General features: G+C 44.2%; 2 protein-coding genes across 6 annotated transcripts in view; one reads left to right on the forward strand and one right to left on the reverse strand.

The window, feature by feature from the left end:
• GPAT3 (glycerol-3-phosphate acyltransferase 3) overlaps positions 1 to 9,019 on the reverse strand; it is a 38,460-nt gene extending 29,441 nt beyond the window's left edge. Inside the window, exon 1 of the mRNA XM_053404192.1 lies at positions 8,852 to 9,019. The gene's annotated coding sequence lies outside the window, so the exon portion shown is untranslated. The remainder of the gene's footprint in view (positions 1 to 8,851) is intronic.
• ABRAXAS1 (abraxas 1, BRCA1 A complex subunit) lies at positions 8,259 to 20,043 on the forward strand. 5 transcript variants are annotated; one of them, XM_053404193.1, is made up of 9 exons: positions 8,259 to 8,493; positions 10,431 to 10,521; positions 11,569 to 11,605; positions 12,496 to 12,562; positions 14,011 to 14,204; positions 15,421 to 15,540; positions 17,498 to 17,582; positions 18,243 to 18,354; positions 19,572 to 20,043. In XM_053404193.1, exons 1-9 carry the CDS (start codon positions 8,392 to 8,394, stop codon positions 20,000 to 20,002), a joined length of 1,239 nt encoding a protein of 412 aa, XP_053260168.1. In that variant the 5' UTR covers positions 8,259 to 8,391; the 3' UTR covers positions 20,003 to 20,043. The 5 variants fall into 5 exon arrangements, with proteins under 5 accessions (XP_053260168.1, XP_053260169.1, XP_053260170.1 ...); XM_053404194.1 differs by having other exon boundaries at positions 8,260 to 8,493; positions 19,575 to 20,043; XM_053404195.1 differs by having other exon boundaries at positions 8,260 to 8,481.
• The last annotated feature ends 128 nt before the right edge of the window (positions 20,044 to 20,171 follow it).

A 20,171-nucleotide genomic window follows, 5' to 3' on the forward strand; every position in this document is an offset into this window, starting at 1 on the left:
TAGTTGAGGCTGCCATCCCCAGCCCCCTCCCCGCATTTGATAGTCATTGCCATCTAAATAGTGTGGGTGCGCCCCGTCCTGTGATCGATCTGGCTGACCTGTCACACCCCCCATTATTCAAGTTGGCACCCATGGGGGCAGCGAGTAAGACCGGTGGCAGTGGGCGGAACTACTATCAGGGCCACTAGCAGGTGTATTCAGCAACATGTCCTGGAGAACAGGGGGGAAAACAGCATCCCACCTAATTTGACATTCTGTTCTCACAGTGGCCAACCAGACACCCATAGCATGCCCCCAAGCAGTAGCAAGTCTCCCTCACCTGCACTGGTGGAGGAAGCAGGGTGCTAAGGGTGCAGTCTGCCCTGGGTGTCATCCCTGAGAGGGGATGACATCGCCACGCCGCCCCCTCAGGACATTCGACGCTCACACACACACACACACACACACCCGGTGCACAGCAGCTAGCTCTGCCCCTGCCCACCTGGCATTCTCAACAAGTGGTCTTCACATATATTGCCATGATTATGTATTTTGTGGTTTTTATATTTTGATTTTATTCTGTGAACCACCCTGAGACCTCCATGTATAGGGCAGTTTATAAATTTGATAATGATAAAAATTACAGCGGTTGTAGCCATGGATGGCTTTTTCACCCATGAATTTGTCTAATCCTATTTTTTAATTGTCATCCAAGAACTTGACCTCACTGTGATTTTAGATATGGCTCTGTCATAAAAACACAAGAATAACCATTACTGGATCAGACCAAAGGTCCATCTGGTTCAGCATCTTATTCCCATTGTCACCTGCCAGAAGCTTAATGAGCACAGCGGCACACTCTCCTGTTGTTTTCCCTCCTACACCTGGTATTCAGCCACAGGTGTCATCTGAGGAAATGGCTGAAAGAACATGATTAAGCAACACAGGACAGCTGACTCAAAATGATCAGTGAAGTACTCTTGCAGGTATGAGAACATTAAAATGCCTTTCTGTACTGCCTGACCTCTGACTTAGTTAGGTGATCCTGGATTCTTCTTGATTTGGTCATCCTAGAGCACTGAAGGAGGAAGCCATTTGTATCTTTATCAGTGACAAGCAGCGGGTTATAATCCATCACTTTGCTGTGGCCTTTCCCCTTCCAAGGGTATAAAATTTTGCACGTGCGGCGGGAGGGAGAAAATGGTCAGGCCCTCTCTCATAATGCTAGAACCTGGAGACATTCGATGAAGCTGAATGTTAGAAGATTCAGGATGAGCAAAAGGCCGTGTGTATTCACACAGCACGTAGTTCAGGGGTCGGCAACCTAAGGCCCATGGGCCACAAGTGGCCCACAGGGTTGTTTAAACAGCCCACGAGCCACCCCCGAACCAAGCCGCCCACTTGGTGAGTCCCCGCGCGCTAAACCAGCACAGCACAGAGACTCACTGCTGTGGCACCTGAAATTGCGTCTTCACAGATGACGGAAATCGCAGGCGTACGTGCGATCCAGCCCACAGAGGGATCTTGAAAGATCTACATTGGCTCCCAGTACATTTCCAAGCACAATTCAAAGTGTTGGTGCTGACCTTTAAAGCCCTAAACGGCCTTGGTCCAGTATACCTGAAGGAGCGTCTCCACCCCCATCGTTTTGCCCGAACAATGAGGTCCAGCGCTGAGGGCCTTCTGGTGATTCCCTCCCTGCGAGAAGTGAGGTTACAGGGAACCAGGCAGAGGGCCTTCTCGGTAGTGGCACCCACGCTGTGGAACGCCCTCCCACCAGATGTCAAAGAGAAAAACAACTACCAGGCTTTTAGAAGACATCTGAAGGCAGCCCTGTTTAGGGAAGCTTTTAATGTTTAACAGACCACTGTATTTTAATATTTTGTTGAAAGCCGCCCAGAGTGGCTGGGGAAACCCAGCCAGATGGGCAGGTATAAATAAATTATTATTATCATCATCTCCGCTGGAGTGAACCAGCCCAGGTGTGGTAAACCTTGCTGACCCCTGACATAGTTAAACTATGGAACTCTGTGCCACAGCAGACAGTAGTAATCACTGACGTGGATGGCTTGAAAAGAGGACTGGACAAATTCATGGAGGATAATATCAATGGCTTACTAGCCAGGATGGCTATGCTCTCTCTCCCAATGCTGTACGATTCCAAACGCTGGTTTGCTGGAAAACCATAGGAGGGGAATGTGCTCTTTTGCCCGGGTCCTGCTTGAATGTTTCCTACGGGCATCTGGGTCGCGGCTACAAAAACAGGGAGGTGGACTAGATGGGCCACTGGCCTAATTCAGCAGGCTTCTCTTTTGTTCTTCGGAACCGGAAAATTATATCACAGATATGGCCAATAGACAGGGGTTTTTGAAGCTTCAGTCCAGCAACTGCTTGGCTCTGCTGTGCTAATGTGACTTTCCTCATTCCTCTAGAAAACCCTGTTCCTACCAGGAGGGTTTGAGGCTGGGAAATCAAAATAAGCAGCTAAAACAGCCAGCTACCTCTCCGCTAAATATGTAAGAGAGTTCAAAAGGTAACCATCCCCTTTGGAGAACTAGGCTAGGTGCCTACTTGTTGCAAAGTTCAATCTAAATAGAAACGATAGCAATTGGCAGGGTTTCACATCTCGCATTAACGCATTACATAAGTATGTGACAGATGAACGCGGGTAACTATTGCATCAGTCAGACTAAAGAAGTGGTTTTAAGTATCGAGGGTGTGGATAGTGCAAGATATGGGGCCAGCCTTGATTACAATCATTTTACCCACTGCGTTATAGGAAGTCCTTCTGTAGTTAAGTCCCAGCCCACAGGATTGCGACATGTGAGAGGTAGTAGCATTTTCAGTGGAATTCGAAGATTTGCAAATCTACCCCCCAAAAAAAACCCCAGTAACTAAGCAGACAACCCACACACCCCCTCCCCCTGCAGCTCAAAAATAAAATAAAATTCTGGTGTGGCTTAAGCGTGCTCAGTAGTCGTGGAATATTGAGTGGCGAGAATTCTCTGCAAACATGATAGGTAAAGCAGTTAATAAACCATATGAAGAATGCATGCACACCAAATAATCCTGAAACCGTAGTTTGTTAAGGGTAAACTATAGTTCTTCTTTGGGAAAGTCTTGTGCTTTAAATATATGGTATGTTTATGTATGAATCCGAACTTCAATGTCTAAAATTCCTGGTAGAGGACAAGGATCCTGAGATCACATTAAGGGTAGCCAAATTCTGTGTGATTGCCATTAAAACTTAGGGAACAAGCTGTGCTATCATAATGATTAAGGCTTTAAGTGATTATTTTAGGTTATATGTTAGTGACTAAGTTTTAATTTATATATTTTTTAAACTGTTGCTATATCTGTAGTGTCCCTGTTATACCTAATTGCAAATTCAAATGTATCCCTATTGTGTTTTATGATTTCCTTGATATTGTCTGTGGGCTGGAACTGGTCTGTGACAGAAATAATAAATTCTTCTTCTATGTGTATGTATCCAATATTTGTAGTGTTAACGGAAAAATCCGAGGGCTCCCTTGGACAAAAATAAAGACACCAACCAGGATAACTTGGAGCAAAACAGCAGCCTGTAGGCTTGGCCTTTATTGATCTGTTGCAACAGGGTGCTCCCCTCACTTGCAGGAGAGAGAAGGACCCAGAAAAATGGTGCGCAAGGCCTTATAAAGACTTTTGAAATTGCCACCCTGTAGATCAAGACCACCCCCAGAAACATCATACATACATCACAGAAGGGGTGTAACCTAAGACCACCCCTCAGATACATCACACCTTCATCACAGAAAGGAGGGGTTGAGGGAGGAGTTGCGGTGGTAACCTGAGTGTCCTGTCACCTGGCTGGTTCCCCCTTTCCCCCTCCCCATGAGTACTTTCCAGGTGACAGAGGGGAGTTTGCAGTTTCCTGCCCCCAGAGGGAAGAGCTGATTATTGTCCTTTGTTCCAGTCCGTGCTGAATCCACTCCCATACGCAAGTTCTTTGTGATCTTGATGGTCTTCTGTCTAGGACCATCAGGGTTGGCATAGCAACTGGGCAGGGCTCCTGTGTATGTGCTGGTATGCTCAAGGGATTATGGCTGCCCTGTATCAAACCTTCCCCATTTTGTAGTCCTTCCTTCATGGAGTAAAATAAAAGTGGAACAGTGCAAATCCGATGTATGGTCGATTTTCTATGAATTTATAACAGAAGCGTAGCATATGTAGTGTGTGAGTGTGTGTGAAGTTTGTACAAACTGAATTATTGGGGGGGGGGTTTCCTGCGACAGTAGTATGGGCAGACTCCCCTGGACAATGGAGTGTCCATTCTCACTTCTCAGGGTGGGAGAGAGGAGAAAATGTAACTTTATACCAGCTCCCTTTTCAAGGTCACAGAAACATGCTCTGATCCGCAGTGAGCCATCAGTATTCCAATGTGTTCCTTGCTGTGCTTGTGTGCAGTGACACATTTCAAGGCCCCCAACATCTTTGTCAGGGGGAACCACCCTGCCTTGCAGATATTTATCTACGATGGCTCAGGTTTCACTTATTTAAACAGCTGTGCTGTTTGTCAAAGGCAGAGCTGCTGGGGAGAGTTTTCTATCAGTCAAGGGAAGGGAAAGGTATTTTGAGGGACATGAAATAATAGCAGGAAATGAAAGGAAATGACCTCAGTCGAAAGCAGGTTTTATTTCCGCATCGCAATATGAAGTTTTATGATCCGCAAGATCACAAATAGGTCCAGTGCTTTTTTCCCTAGGGGGACGCAGGGGTACACATACCCCTAAACATTTTGTGAATCTAGGTTTGGCCTCTTTGGAGGCCAGTATTTCGATATGAGTAGGAAAATGAGAGTAACCCCTAAACATTTTTTTTAGGAGACAAAAAACCACTGGATAGGTCTAACTCATAGCTGTTAACTTTTCCCTTTTCTTGCAAGGAATCCTATTTGGAATAAGGGAATTTCCCTGTGATAGGGAATTTCTTTTCTGTTTACAACACCCTTAAAAAAAGGAAAACGTTGACAGCTATGGTCTAACTTGCACTTAAGGCATGCGCCACAACCAGATTCACATCTGCACTGTATATTTAAAGCAGTATCGTAACACTTTAAACTGTTATAGCTTCCCCTAAAGTATCCTGGGAACTGAAGTTTTAAGGATGCTGAGTTTGGTTAGTAGACTCCTATTCCCCTCACTGAACTACAATTCCTAGGATGCATAGGCGTAGCCAGGATTTTTGGGGGGGCAGGCCTTTCGTGGGGGGGGAGAAGAACCTCAGTTTGCTATGTATTTTTATTTATTTTTATTGATTCGGGGGGGGGCAACTGCCCTTCCCTGCTCCCCCTTGGCTACGCCCATGCTAGAGTGTCTTGGGGAGAAAACTGTATTGTTAAACCACTGCCCAGGCTTGCACCCTGAGGTCACTTGGTTCTGCTAATGCAGCAGTTTGACTTTGCCACCAGAGGTTCACACCATTGTCTCTCAAGACAGGTGGATGTCAACAATAAGAACTGGAGCTGTACAAGGGGAATGGAGATCTCCTCTTGGCACCCTTAGCAAACTACAGTTCCCAGGATTCTTCGGGGGAAAGCCATGATTCTTAAAAGTGGTATGGCACTACTTTAAATGTTTAGTGCAGATGGGACCCAGGAGAAGTGTTTTGGCAGCATGTGTCAATTATGTTGGGTCGTAAACAACCAAACATACAAAGGACAACTGCAGAACTGCATAGCCAATCAGAGCACACACTAACTCAGCAAAGAACAGGCCACTCTGCTTGGTTGCTAAACAACACAACACCCACCCACCCCTTGATTAACTGACTTAACCCTTCAGTCACCCACAGAATGATCTCTGCTGTTGTACTTCTGACAACATGAGGAGAGTCATATGTTCTGCATTCCTGCACTATAACATGCTTAGCGTCAACTATCAGGCGTAGTATTTTAACATGCACACCCGATCCTATACGGAGTTAGCTGCACCTGAGCCCATTAAAAATCAATGAATTTAAGCATACCTAGCTCTGCAGGTAAACCTAGCTCTGCAGGTAAACCTAGCTCTGCATAAAGGCTGATCGCCGAAGAATTGATGCTTTTGAATTATGGTGCTGGAGGAGACTCTTGAGAGTCCCATGGACGGCAAGATCAAACCTATCTATTCTGAAGGAAATCAGCCCTGAGAGCTCACTGGAAGGACAGATCCTGAAGCTGAGGCTCCAGTACTTTGGCCACCTCATGAGAAGAGAAGACTTCCTGGAAAAGACCCTGATGTTGGGAAAGATGGAGGGCACAAGGAGAAGGGGACGACAGAGGACGAGATGGTTGGACAGTGTTCTCGAAGCTACCAGCATGAGTTTGACCAAACTGCGGGAGGCGGTGGAAGACAGAAGTGCCTGGCGTGCTCTGGTCCATGGGGTCACAAAGAGTCGGACACGACTAAACAACTAAACAACAACAACAGCTCTGCAGAGAATAGAAGCCTAGCCGGTTACAATTACTTTTACTGTACATCTTAAATTATTGCTAGCGTCATCTGCTGCTGATGTTTGTTCATTTAAAACATCTCTGTCTTTCTTAAGCTGAGCTCACGGTGATTACAATCATTACTTATTTTGGTTTGATTTTTATGCTCAGGTTGCAAACCTAACACGCGCTACTTGGAAGTAAGGTCCATTGAACACAGCTGAATTTACACCCAAGTAACATGCAGAGGTTTGTATGCTAAACTGCTTCAGAAAACTTGTATAAGGTGTAAAGGCAGTGTGGAATTTTAAAAATTGTTCTAACCTTGTTTGTAATTATCATTCAGCTATAAAAAAAATGTGCCTAATTGTGATCTTCTTTTAATGACACAACTATTGGCAAACTCTGCCATAAAAGATGCTAAAGGTCATTGTCCACGCACTGTCTGCATTCTCATCGTATAATAACTGGTTGTTAAATTAGGTGAGAGGGAAATGCTGACTCCAAAGAACTGCTATTTCTGAACCTTGGACTGTTTTAAAAAAAATTGTTCCTACAGGTTTTCTTACAGTGCCTCAGAGTCCACCACCTGTTCAATAAACCCATTGCAGAGTAAAACTGAAATAAATCATACCAGCAGCCTTGTACCCAGCAATGTTTTGGAATTCTAAGACGTCAAAAAATAAATGCAGTTTTAAGATCAGTGGGTAAAATCAGTGCCGTTTTGAAAGGTTCATTCCGCCATCTTGATTCAAAATGGCACCCCAAATGTACATGAAAGCCTGCTCCTCATCTCCAGAACACCATGCAAAATTTGGTTACGGTGTCTTAAGAGGTTCCCAGATGCACAGAGAACAAACAGGTTTCCAAAATATATAGATTAGCACCGACATGAAGTTGACAGCACCTTTCCCATGCGCATGGCTATAATAAACATATTAGCAGTTTTCACTTTCAAATTTTATGCTTCTGAAATCCCATCCACACTAGTAGGCAGTGCTTGAGGGTATATAATGTATTTGTGCCATGAGTTGTCCCCTCCCCAACCATTATAAGTGCAAGAAACCTGAGGTGTGTGTTGTTATAGTATGTATTATTATTATTATTGAAATGCAGGTTGTCAACCTGCTATAGTTGCATAACATAGCAGTCAAAAATAATTTGTAACTCTTGAATGCTCCTCCTTAACCTCAAACCCAAAGTGCAATGGTTAATTCAATAACTGGTTAAAGTTCCTATTAGGTTTTTGGCTTTTAACTATTTGGGAGTGCGCATACCTCCCCCACATCTGTATACACTGAATTATCTACTACTTTTGAGGCAGGCAAGAAGGATGCTTAAAAACTGGAAAGGAAAACCTTATTCACACTGCAATATAAATTAAATTATATTAATTAAAATTGTTCCTAGATACCTTTATTTGTTTTCAGACTACAGCTCCTATCATCACTCACTGTGCTGACCACGATGGGGGGAAGGGAACCAAAATAAATAGATAACCAAATAAAGGTGTGCAATATACATATATTCCTTAGGTTTGTTTGTTAATAAAAACCGAACAAAAACGCACGTGTGTGTGTTTCCTTATGTTTATTGTTTGTGTGTTAATAAAAGCCAAAGAAAGACACCTGCAATGATTCCTTGTTTCTCGCGTGTATCTTAATAAAAACCAGATAAGCGCTGTGCGTGTGTGTACTGATTCCTTATGTACACACACACGTGTCTTTATTTCGTTTCGATCGACGGAGACAAATATAGATCCCTTTAGATCCCTTTCTCTGCGTGCCAGTGGGCGGCCTCTTTCTCTCTGAGCGCCCGATGTCTCCGCCTCCTCCCTCGTCGGGTCTCCAGGGCCGGGCGCGGCCATTGCTCCGCTCGCAGCCGGCCTCGCTTCCTTCCCCACCGGCCTCTCCCGCCTTCCGCCGCGCGGCTGAACAGGCCCGTTGGGCGCGGATCCGGCCATGGCAGCCGCCGAGAGCACGACGGCCCTCCTCTCGGGCGCCTTCGTAGGCGCGCTCGCTTTCCACCATGTCAACAGCGGCTCCGACACTGTGCGTAAAAAGGTGCCCTTCGCCCCGCGTTGGCTAACATCCCCCCTCGCCATTACGCATGGAGTGGACGGGGGTGCCTTCGGGTTAACCCGAGGAAGTGCTTTCGCTCCGGCACCTCTTGTCCTTGTTTAATGGGAGAACGGGTGCTTTATGCGTAAAAGGGAGCCAGGGTGTGTTGTTGTTGTTGTGTATGTGTGTGTGCAGAGGCCAATTGAGAGCGCATCTCCTGCCGTGGCTGCCCCTTCCCGCACCAAGTTTCACTCCTGGTTATATGTTTGTCTGCATGCGTGTATATATGCACGTGTGCATTTCCCACTTTTAGACAGCGACTGAACTGTAACGCGCGCAGACCCCCCTCTCCACCACTTACTTTGGGAAGAGTTGCCTCGCGTCTCGTGTGACTCCCAAACCCGAGTGCTTTGTGCGCGCAGGCAGCCCGGTGCCCTGCGTGGGTCTGTAACAACAGAGGGACCGTAACCCTCTCTGCGACCCCTCTTAAAAGCACGGCTTAAATTGAGCTTCCCCTCCTCCCCAGGAAGATTTAACGTCTCCATAAAATGCTGCTGTGTGTCTCCGCTGTGTCTTGGGCGTGCTTGAGATATATGTATTTCAAATTTCCCTCCTCGCAGATCTCCCGGGTCCTAGTCGTAGTCTGACAATCCATAGCCACTACTCCCTTGACGCAAATCACCTAACCTTGCAAAACAGCTATACAGTAATGGATGTTTCATGGAGAGGTCACCTGGAAGCATCCATAATTAGTTTAATGTTAGAATATGCTTCCAAATTTGCTAAAGTTTGGGACTAGTCAGCGGCAAAGGGTTTTATCTGCTTTTTGAAGGGGGACGACTCAAATACTTCCGCCCAGGCCCAGCCCTTAAATTATGCTGTTTTAAATGAGCGTTTTATATTTGACTTCCTTTAGTAATGATTTCTTTTAAAAATTTTGTTTTGTCCTGCTTTCTTTTGCTAACTTTGCTGCATTAAATATGCATTCTGTAGTTGACCTCCTTTGTAATGTTTCGTTTTGAAATCTATTATTTTAGATTCCTGTTCATTTTGTTACTTTGGATGTATACATTATATTTTACTTTCTTCAGTAATGTTTTATTCGGGATTGTTTTATTTGATGTTTTAATGTAGGCTGCAAACCGCTTTGAGATTTTTTTATTCAAAATATAACGTGGTTTAGTAATAATAATAATAAATTTTATATATATCCCGCCCTCCCCAGCCGAAGCCGGGCTCAGGGCGGCTAACAACAATAAAATAATACAGCATTCTAAAATCATTTCATTATAAAATTAATTCAAATCAAATTGATGGCAACCATTGGGCTAGAATTCTGTGAAGATTGCCAAAGGAGGGAGTCAGGCTGTGCCCTGGCCAAAGGCCTGGTGGAACAGCTCTGTCTTGCAGGCCCTGCGGAAAGATGTCAAGTCCCGCAGGGCCCTAGTCTCTTGTGACAGAGCGTTCCACCAGATTGGAGCCACAGCTGAAAAAGCCCTGGCTCTAGCTGAGGCCAGCCTAACCTCTCTGTGGCCTGGGACCTTCAAGATGTTTTTGTTTGAAGACCGTAAGTCCCTCTGTGGGGCATACCAGGAGAGGCGGTCCCGTAGGTACGAGGGTCCTAGGCCGTATAGGGCTTTAAAGATTAAAACCAGCACCTTAAACCTGATCCTGTACTCCACCAGGAGCCAGTGCAGCTGGTATAGCACCGGGTGAATGTGATCTCGCAGCAAAGACCCCGTAAGGAGTCTCGCTGCAGCATTCTGCACCCGCTGGAGTTTCTGGGTCAGTCTCAAGGGCAGCCCCACGTAGAGCGAGTTACAATAATCCAGTCTGGAGGTGACCGTCGCGTGGATCACAGTAACAATAATAATAATACTGACTATACAGCTCCTGCTAGTGGAGTGATGCATAACTATGGTGTTTCTTCAATTGCAAAGGAAGGATTCCTCCTTGGGGAGGTGAAATCTGAAGCCAAGGACATCATTACTGACTCTCAGATGGATGGCGCTGAGGTTGTGTATACAATTGGTAAGTCAGCTATCAACTGATGCATTTCCTTTGGGGCAGAATGAACATTATGTGGTGCTTGTAAAATATTATTATTAGTGCTTGAGTATACCAGTATACAGTGGTGCCCTGTAAGACGAATGCCTCGCAAAACGAAAAACGCGCAAGACGAAAGGGTTTTTCGGTTTTTGCGTCGCTTCGATAGACAATTTTCCCTATGGGCTTGCTACGCAAGACAAAACGTCTTGCGAGTTCTTGCGAGTTTGTTTCCTTTTTCTTAAAGCCGCTAAGCCGTTAATAGCCGCTAAGCCGTTAATCCATTAATAGCCGCTAAGCCGCTAATAGCCACTAAGCCACTGATAGCCGTGCTTCGCAAGACGAAAAAACCGCAAGACAAAGAGACTCGCGGAACGGATTAATTTCGTCTTGCGAGGCACCACTGTATATGAATGCGGTGATGGTGCTGCATTGCTTCTGAGCTGCTGTGAAGTCATTCTGTGGGATTCCATGGTGTCTAGCAGCAGGATCTATTTTATATCGCAACTGGTCCTTTCCTCCCCCACAAGGAATAGTGTCATCTCCAGGTTTGTGCCGTGGCTGTGTAGTTCTTTTATTTCTATACAACTTTTCATAATGGTCCCTTGACACTCCTATCTCTTCAGAGCAGCAGAAAGAGAACAAATGTGATCAAAGGCCTGCTTACTTTGTTTTGCATGTTTTTGAGGAAGAAAAATTATACAGAGGCGCTCTAGTCGCATGGACTTTTGCTTATCCACTGTTTGAAGTATATAAATGGAATGTGGGCGAACATTTTAGGAATTTTATATTGTACGTTGTTCTTAATTTTTCTGACTTTTAGTTGATTTTAGCAGTACTTCATCTTAAGTCGCTTTAAGACTTTTTTTGTACAAAGCGACTAGCAGATGTAATAAATATTAAAAGTATTTGAGTATCTTGTAAGGTTGTGACTGAACACAGAATTCAGTTATTACTGTCAGCAGACCACATTGTGCAGAGCTATGCGTACACAATCATTCAGGGGAAAGTAAGATGTCGTTTCAATTTCAGATATACAAAGTCACATTCCATGCTACCAACCCTTCAGGTAAGTGCTGTACCCTATTTCAGAAAGAAACTTGAATTCTGTTTCATACAAGGGGATAGTAAAACCCTCACATGGAGCACTTCATGCGTTGGATTCAGTCAGAGCCTTGGATCATGGTAACAGAATATGCACGCCTAAAGAAACTTATTTCGGTGGGGCTTGCTCACAGATAAATGTTTGCTGTTTAAGTAAGCAAGGGAAGCATGTTTAGAGAGTTCAGGTTACATACGCTTCAGGTTACAGACTCCGCTAACCCAGAAATATTACCTCGGGTTAAGAACTTTGCTTCAGGATGAGAACAGAAATTGTGTTCTGGTGGCACAGCGGCAGCAGGAGGCCCCATTAGCTAAAGTGGTGCTTCAGGTTAAGAACAGTTTCAGCTTAAGAACGGACCTCCGGGACGAATTAAGTTCTTAACCCGAGGTACCACTGTATTTTTATTTATTTATTCAGGGCATTTATTAGTTGCATGTCCTCCATAGGAGTTCAGGGCAATGTACAACCAACCAAAATTTAAAAACAAGGATAAAAAAAATCAACCACCAATTTTAGCAACCAATCATTGAATACATATTGGTGCTAGGGTCATCACGTGGCAAAAACCTGGGTAAATAAATATGCCTTCAATTGATGTTTAATAATACATATGGAGAGTCAGTAAATCAAAGTGATTTTTATTTTAGGGTAGAAGATGTTACATGATTTTCTTCATGACTTCCTTCTCTTCCAAAGAATTTGATTTCTGTATTTTTATTGAAATTATCATTATACCCTGTGTTCATTTGCTGTATGAGCAAATGTGTGAAGCTTAGTAATAAAAACCAATGCCACTCTAGAAATGTCTTTGATTCAGCATCTGTTGCCCTTGGGATTCCTCTTATTTTTTCCAGCTTTTACAACTCGGCAGGAGAATTGAACGAGCCACTGCTGAATAATATATTGTCGAGTTGCAAAAAGGTATTTTGCATTTAGAACTAACCTCTTCACAAAACAGAAATGTATGGATACTATAGATTACTACTATATTCTTGTTTAAATGCATGCATAATATCCTACAGACTGGTTCTTATTAGACATGTACAGGCAGGTTTTACTTTTAGGTAAGTCCCAGTGAGTTCAGTGGGCTTACTCCAAGTAAATATAAGTGTGTGTAGAATTGCAGCTTTTGACTGCTATCTCCACATACTTATTGGCAAAGAAGCTCAATTGAATACAATGGACCATACTTCAGAGCGAACATGCAAACAGTTGCTCTGGCAGTGACATGGTTTTTCAACTTTTCACATTATGGGCACAAGGTTGTTACCAAAGAGACATTTTAAGTATGGCCTAGTACCTTGGCTGGTGGAAATTCCAGTGCCTCTCAGAAGACAAGCTAAGCTGAGTCTTAGGGAACCCAGGTAAAATCACCTTTTAGCACCAGCAATAGGGTGACTCTCAGTCATTATGTAAGAGGTATGAGAACCAGTGAGGGAGGTGAAGGTCCTGTGTGAGTGTCTGGAGGCGGTTGGAGGATGGATGGCGGCTAACAGATTGAGGTTGAATCCTGACAAGACAGAAGTACTGTTTTGGGGGGACAGCAGACGGGCGGGTGTGGAGGACTCCCTGGTCCTGAATGGGGTAACTGTGCCCCTGAAGGACCAGGTGCACAGCCTGGGAGTCATTTTGGACTCAAAGCTGTCCATGGAGGCACAGGTCAATTCTGTGTCCAGGGCAGCTGTTTATCAGCTCCATCTGGTATGCAGGCTGAGACCCTACCTGCCCGCAGACTGTCTTGCCAGAGTGGTGCATGCTCTAGTTATCTCTCACTTGGACTACTGCAATGCGCACCTTTGAAGGTGACCCGGAAACTAAAACTAATTCAGAATGCGGCAGCTAGACTGGTGACTGGGAGCGGCCGCTGAGACCATATAACACCAGTCTTGAAAGGCCTACACTGGCTCCCAGTACGTTTCCGAGCACAATTCAAAGTGTTGGTGCTGACCTTTAAAGCCCTAAACGGCCTCGGTCCGGTATACCTGAAGGAGCGTCTCCACCTCCATCGTTCTGCCCAGATACTGAGGTCCAGTGCCAAGGGCCTTCTGGCGGTTCCCTCACTGCGAGAAGCCAAGTTACAGGGAACCAGACAGAGGGCCTTCTCGGTAGTGGCACCCACCCTGTGGAACGCCCTCCCACCAGATGTCAAAGAGAAAAATAATTACCGAACTTTTAGAAGACATCTGAAGGCAGCCCTGTTTAGGGAAGCTTTTAATGTTTAATAGGTTATTATATTTTAGTGTTTTGTTGGAAGCCGCCCAGAGTGGCTGGGGAAACCCAGCCCGATGGGCGGGGTATGAATAATAAATAGTTGTTGTTGTTATTTAAAGAAGCTGTATCTAATTTTCAGATTGCCATTTCTTTTCCAGACTGTGGTGGGCTGGTACAAACTCAGGCGTAATACTGACCAGACGATGACGTTCAGAGAGCAACTTCTTCATAAGCATTTACAGTCACACTTGGCAAATCAGGGCCTTGTTTTTCTGTTACTGACTTTCAGCCCAACGTCTTCAAATTTATCCACTTACAAACTTGAATATGCCTTACATAAACCGCAAGAAGGGTAAGTATATTCATTATCCTTTAGTGTACTTCTGTAACTCAATGAAATATAGCTAATCACTTTCTTGGGTTAATCCCTTTCCTTTGAAATTTGGAGGAAATCTTGCAATGGAAATGATTTCTTTCTGTTGAAATTTCGCTTTCTTACTCTTGATATCATTGGCTGCAATCTTGAACATAATTAGATTTGTGATAGCTCTACAGAAATGTGCGGGAGAGACCCAACATCACATTAGCACAAAAAGCTTGAGAGCTGATGTGGTGCAAGTGATAGCAAACTGTCACGAAGCATAATACTGTATTTACTCAAATCTAATGCGCATCTTTTTTGGCCAAATCACGTTGCGAAAATTAAGGTGCACATTAGATTCAATGGCGCATTAGAGTCTAGGCAATGCACTAGGCATTGCACACCATCTTCGTAAGTTCCAAGACAACCACGGGATTAGTTTGTGTCTGAGCAATTCTCAATCTTAAAATATTAAAAGCAAATTTCTGAGCAAGTTTACTCAGAAGTAAGTTCCTCTGGGCTCAGTAGACTTAACTCCCATGTAAGAATGTATAAGATTTTTTTATAAGGCTGGAAACCTGGGAGTAAACCATATTGAACTTAGTGGGAGGCACAAAGCAATCCTATACAACTATTCTTAAAAGTACCGTATTTTTCGTCCCATAGGACGCACCGGCCCATAGGACGCACCTAGTTTTTTGGGGGGAAAATAAAGGAAAATTTTTTTTCCTTTATTTCCCCCCCAAAACCAGGTCGGGGAATCCAAACCAGGTCGGGGAATTCAAACCAGGTCGGGGAACAGCTTGTGGGTCTGGTGCTGGGGAGAAGTGCGCTTCTCCCTAGCGCCAGCCTCCAAACCAGGTCGGGGAACAGCGGGATGGCGGCGGTGCGCCTCCCCACTGTCCCCCGAGCTTGTGGGGCTGCCCGAAGCGTGGGGCGCTCTGCTTCAGCGCTCCCCACACTCCGTGCAGCAGGCTGCTATCCGCGGGCTCCCCAGGCTTGCTGATAGCTTCCTGAAGCCTGCATTCGCCCCATAGGACGCACACAGATTTCCCCATCATTTTTGGAGGGGGAAAAGTGCGTCCTATAGGGCGAAAAATACGGTAAGTTGTCTTAAGAATTAATAATGGAATGGCACTATTTCGTGCACTCAGTAAACCTTCCCATTGTAGTTATATTAAATTCTTCTATTTATCCTTTTCTAAAGTCCTTTTCAGAAAGTTCCTCTTGTTATTGCCAATCTGAGAATGGCAGAAGAGCACGGATATCATACAGCGTCCAGTTCATGTATTTCTTCCGGCTATTGTAGAGCAGTTGCAAAACACAGGTATGAAAAGGATGTTTTAATTTTTTGCATTGCGTTTTTGGTGACTCCAAATGATTGCCAGCTAGCAGCATAGATGTGTGTGTGTGTGTGTGTGTGTGTGTGTATTTGTATATATATTTGTATGCGTGTGTGTATATATGCACATATATACACACACAAATTCATCATCTTCTTTGGCGATCACTCATAGCCAAGTAAGATTGTCTTCCATAAACACGGTTTTAACAGTGAGTCCGTAAGTGACTGTGGAGGCCAGTTCTGGATCCACACCTCCTTCCACAGTGGGGGCATTTGGTTTCCGGGCAGGAGTTGATCACTGTGTGAATTTGCCAAGCATACCTTCCTCTTAGCACATTTCTCCCTTGCATCCTGAGTTTGAGTGCCTTCAAAGCTCATGACACCTTTGGTAAAGGCTGTTCTCCAACTGGAGCACTCGCAGGCCAGTGTTTCCCAGTTGTCAGTGTTTATACTACATTTTTTAGATTTGCCTTGAGATAGTCTTTAAACCTCTTTTGTTGACCACCAGCATTACGCTTTCCATTTTTAAGTTCATACAAGTGGGAAAATACCACAGTGTCTGTTCATCTCCCCTAATAGGAGTACTCCTGTTCCAGCTATGGCCTCTTCCTCGATATTGCAAATTGGCCCAGTATGCATGTAAAATCAAGCTAAACCATAGCTAAGCCCGCGTGCACAGGTAATCAAAGCAGAAATAGTGGCTGCTTTGCTCCTTCGGTCCTCATGCTGCTGTGCTACCTGCAGCAAAGCCATTGTTTGGCATAGTGTTGTATTTAAACCTCAGCCTTGTGGTCTGTCTCCCTCCGACAAACACTGGACAGTGAGCCAAGAGCAAACCTTGGCTATCGCTTGCAGTTTGTCAAGTGAGACAAACCACAAACCCAGGTTCAGGCAGGAGCAAAGTGCTTGCAATTTCTGCTGCAAGTACTTGTGAGCTTGTGCATTTATGCTTAGTGCTATATGTGAACCAGACCACAATGAGGGCCAAGCAAGCCAATTCACCTTCCTCCTTTGGCTTTCCATTTTTCTCTTCTCCTGACACTCAGCATTCTGTGCCTGCTTGTATCTTACGAGCATGCTCAGTCCTCATTGGACTTTTGTTTTAAGTGCTGCTCCTCTTTTGGTGGTGTTAATAAGTTTTGTTTTGTTTTAATTCTGCAAACCTCAGGATTCTCCCCTCTTGTTTATCAGTGGCTCAATTTCACTGTTGGGATAAGTAATTTTTAAAAAGAGGGGTGGATGGTAGGCTTCAGCCTAGAAAACTGGACTGTCTGATGTTTACTAAGGAAAAACATGTACTTGCATTATTTTAAGAACTCCACCCACCACACTGGAGTTTGACTTTTAACTTGCCTTAAACTTGTTTTATTTTAACCAGCAATTCCATCAGCAAGCATTGTCTCCTAAATGCCCTAGTGCTTGAGATTTCCTGCTTATTCCTATAGGTTTTCATGTCAGCTAAGGGACGCAGGTGGCGCTGTAGTCTAAACCACTGAGCCTCTTGGGCTTGCTGATCTGAAGGTCGGTGGTTCAAATCCCTGCGACAGGGTGAGCTCCCGTTGCTCTGTCCCAGCTCCTGCCAACCTAGCAGTTCAAAAGCACACCAGTGCAAGTAGATAAATAGGTTCCGCTGTGGCAGGAAGGTAAACGGCGTTTCCGTGCACTGCTCTGGTTTTGCCAGATGCGGCTTAGTCATGCTGGCCACATGACCCAGAAAAACTGTCTGCAGACAAACTCCGGTTCCTTCGGCCTGTAAAGTGAGATGAGCGCCGCAACCCCAGAGTCGTCTGCGACTGGACTTAACTGTCAGGGGTCCTTTACCTTTTTTTAAAGGTTGTGTTCGGTTGTCAATGCCAAAATTTAGAGATTTCAAAATCCACTTTGCATAAAATGGCAGATGGAAATAGTACATTCTATATTTTCTGTTTTGTATCAAAAGGTCAGAATTTTTTAATGAAGATGGGTCTCTAAAAGAGGTTCTGAAGACTGCTGAAATGTCTGCCACCTTGCAGGAGGAAATGGAGGTAAGTTACATGCTTTTGGAAAACTTCTCACGCACCTTTTAACCAGTAACACAAAGTTTGAAATAAGTGTTTGGCAACACAATCTATATGAAGAAATGTTGACGCAAAATGTCCTGAAGCTGGAAATTAGGGGAAAGTAAACTCCATTAACTTGTGCACCAGGCAGATATAATATTATTGTGTATCCTAGAAATAACCATAGGTGGGGAAATGAGTGCCATGTGCAGAATTACACTTATTTAGGCTGTATTCCAGAAAAACCTGTTGTTCTGGGGTCACCTGAAAGCTTAATCACACAACTTCTATTCAGGAAGTTAAGTGTTCGGTGACAGCATTATCTAGTCTCCAACAGCACACAGAGAAAGTGCCCTCCGCTGCATCAGGCCAGTGCTCATTTAGTTCAGTGTCCTGTTCTCACAGTGGCCAACCAGATGCCTGTGGAAAACCGGTAAGCAGAACATGAGTGCAAGAGCAACTCTCTCCCTTTCTGTGATTTCCAGCAACTGGTATTCAGAAGCATTGGTACTGCCAACTGTGGAGGTAGAGGATAGCCATCATCAGTTAGCTGTTAAACATTTTGATTAAGCTTTTTTTATGAATTATTTGTATACGGATGACAATTTATTCCACAAGGTGCCCCATTTCCCCCCTCTCTCCTAGAATATAGGCAGTAAAGTAGCAGACAGTGAAAGATCAGTAGAGAATCTGCTAGCAGAAGTAGATCAACTGAGACAAGAAGTACGAAGGAAAAAAGAACAGATACAAACTGCAGGTAACTTAAAACACCTAACTTTCTGTTCTGTGTCATTAAACTGACAAGGTACGTAATCTTCCAGAGCTGAAATAGGAACCCGCATTCCCTTTTAGTGAAAGCTCCATAGAAATGTAGGAGACAGAAGAATAAGATTTACAGGTTCCTACTTCAATACCTGTCCTAGGATCTTAAATTCAATCTCTTGGTTCTGATTCTAAAGCAGGGGTGCGCTTATGAATTGTCACTGGATTCCCTTTACCTTTGGCATCTTCAGTTTACTTGTCAGCCTTTGCTCCTGTATAAAGAGCTTACACACTTAATCAGGCACTACTCAGAATTCTACAATAGGAATCAAGAGCATAGATCAGGAATAGGCTACGCAGTGCCCTACAGCTGTTATTGGACTTCGGCTTTCACAACCCTGACCCCTGGCCATGCTGGCAGGGGTCGGTAATGGTTAGGAATACAACAGCCAATTGGATGACACCAGGCTGGCTACCTCTGATATAGATATATAAATATATAAATGGTCTCAGCCCAGTATACCTGAAGGAGTGTCTCTACCCCAATCATTCTGCCCAGACGCTGAGGTCCAGCGCCGAGGGCCTTCTGGCGGTTTCCTCATTGCAAGAAGCAAAGCTACAGGGAACCAGGCAGAGGGCCTTCTCGGTAGTGGCGCCCGCCCTGTGGAACACCCTCCCATCAGATGTCAAAGAGATAAACAACCACCTGACATTTAGAATACATCTGAAGGCAGCCCTGTTCAGGGAAGTTTTTAATGTGTGACATTTTAATGTATTTTAAATTGTTGTTGAAAGCTGCCCAGAGTGGCTGGGGAAACCCAGCCAGATGGGCGGGGTACAAATAATAAATAATTATTATTATTGATACTTGTCTAGAAATGACCCTGATGTTGCAAAAGCCATGTTCAGCAAATAATTCAGATATTTAGAATGTATGAGCTGCTACTTCACATACGCTATGGTTGGATGTTTTATTATGCTGTAGTTTCGCACAATATGAAAAGGCTTCAGCAAGTCTCAGGCCCCATGCTTTTGCCTTTCCTTAACCATAGTTTGTCACGTCATCCAAATCAAGGGATTTGAGGCTTGCCAAAGTCTTAGGACTGCTCATTAAATAGTTACCAGTCAAGCTGCTGCTGTTCTACGCAGTTGGAAGTCTTGTAGGCTGCTGTAGCTGTTATATCAAAAGAAAATACCTTCTGTCTGTTTCAGAAGTTACCCAAACAAAGAAAAGTCACCCAGATGAATCGAAAGAAAATATCTTCCTTTGTCAAGCTTTGCAAAACTTTTTCCCAAATTCTGGACTGCAGTCAAGCAGTGTTACTTTAAAAGGAAGACAAATTTCTAAGCATTGCTGCAACATTGACCACAACACAAAAATAATGGACTGGCTGACCTTAATGTTCAAAGAAAATAGTTTCCCTGAAGCTGAGACAAGGCAGGTAATTAAGCGAAAGGCTACTGTAACTACAAGTGGACCAAAGCCATTCAAAAGGCTACGATCTTTCAAACTTCGTCGAAATCTATTTCAGGAGGACCAAAAGAACAGTGACCAAGAAACAAACATTCCAACCAGTGACACTGAACCTGATGAGGATGTTACAAAAGAGCATGAAGAACGCAGAGTATCTCCAAGTTTTTAATCCCTTTCTGTACAGATAAAGGATTTCTTTTCCCCCAGAAATTGTTGCCTATATAACTCTCCATTTGTTCATGGTCTCGGGGGTGGGTCTTGTTTATGAAAACTCACCCATCAAAAATTAAACCAGCATTAATCCCCACAATTTGGGGGGGAAACAAAATAGTCTAGTT

This window comes from Podarcis raffonei, chromosome 9, assembly GCF_027172205.1.
Source record: "Podarcis raffonei isolate rPodRaf1 chromosome 9, rPodRaf1.pri, whole genome shotgun sequence".
Lineage (NCBI taxonomy): Eukaryota > Metazoa > Chordata > Lepidosauria > Squamata > Lacertidae > Podarcis > Podarcis raffonei.

Coding starts and splice junctions, on each gene's coding strand:
- ABRAXAS1 (XM_053404193.1), top strand. CDS start 8,392: ATGGCAGCCGCCGAGAGCACGACGGCCCTCCTCTCGGGCGCCTTCGTA. Junction 10,522..11,568: donor TGAGGTTGTGTATACAATTG/GTAAGTCAGCTA, acceptor TTTCAATTTCAG/ATATACAAAGTCACATTCCA. Junction 17,583..18,242: donor CCTTGCAGGAGGAAATGGAG/GTAAGTTACATG, acceptor CCTCTCTCCTAG/AATATAGGCAGTAAAGTAGC.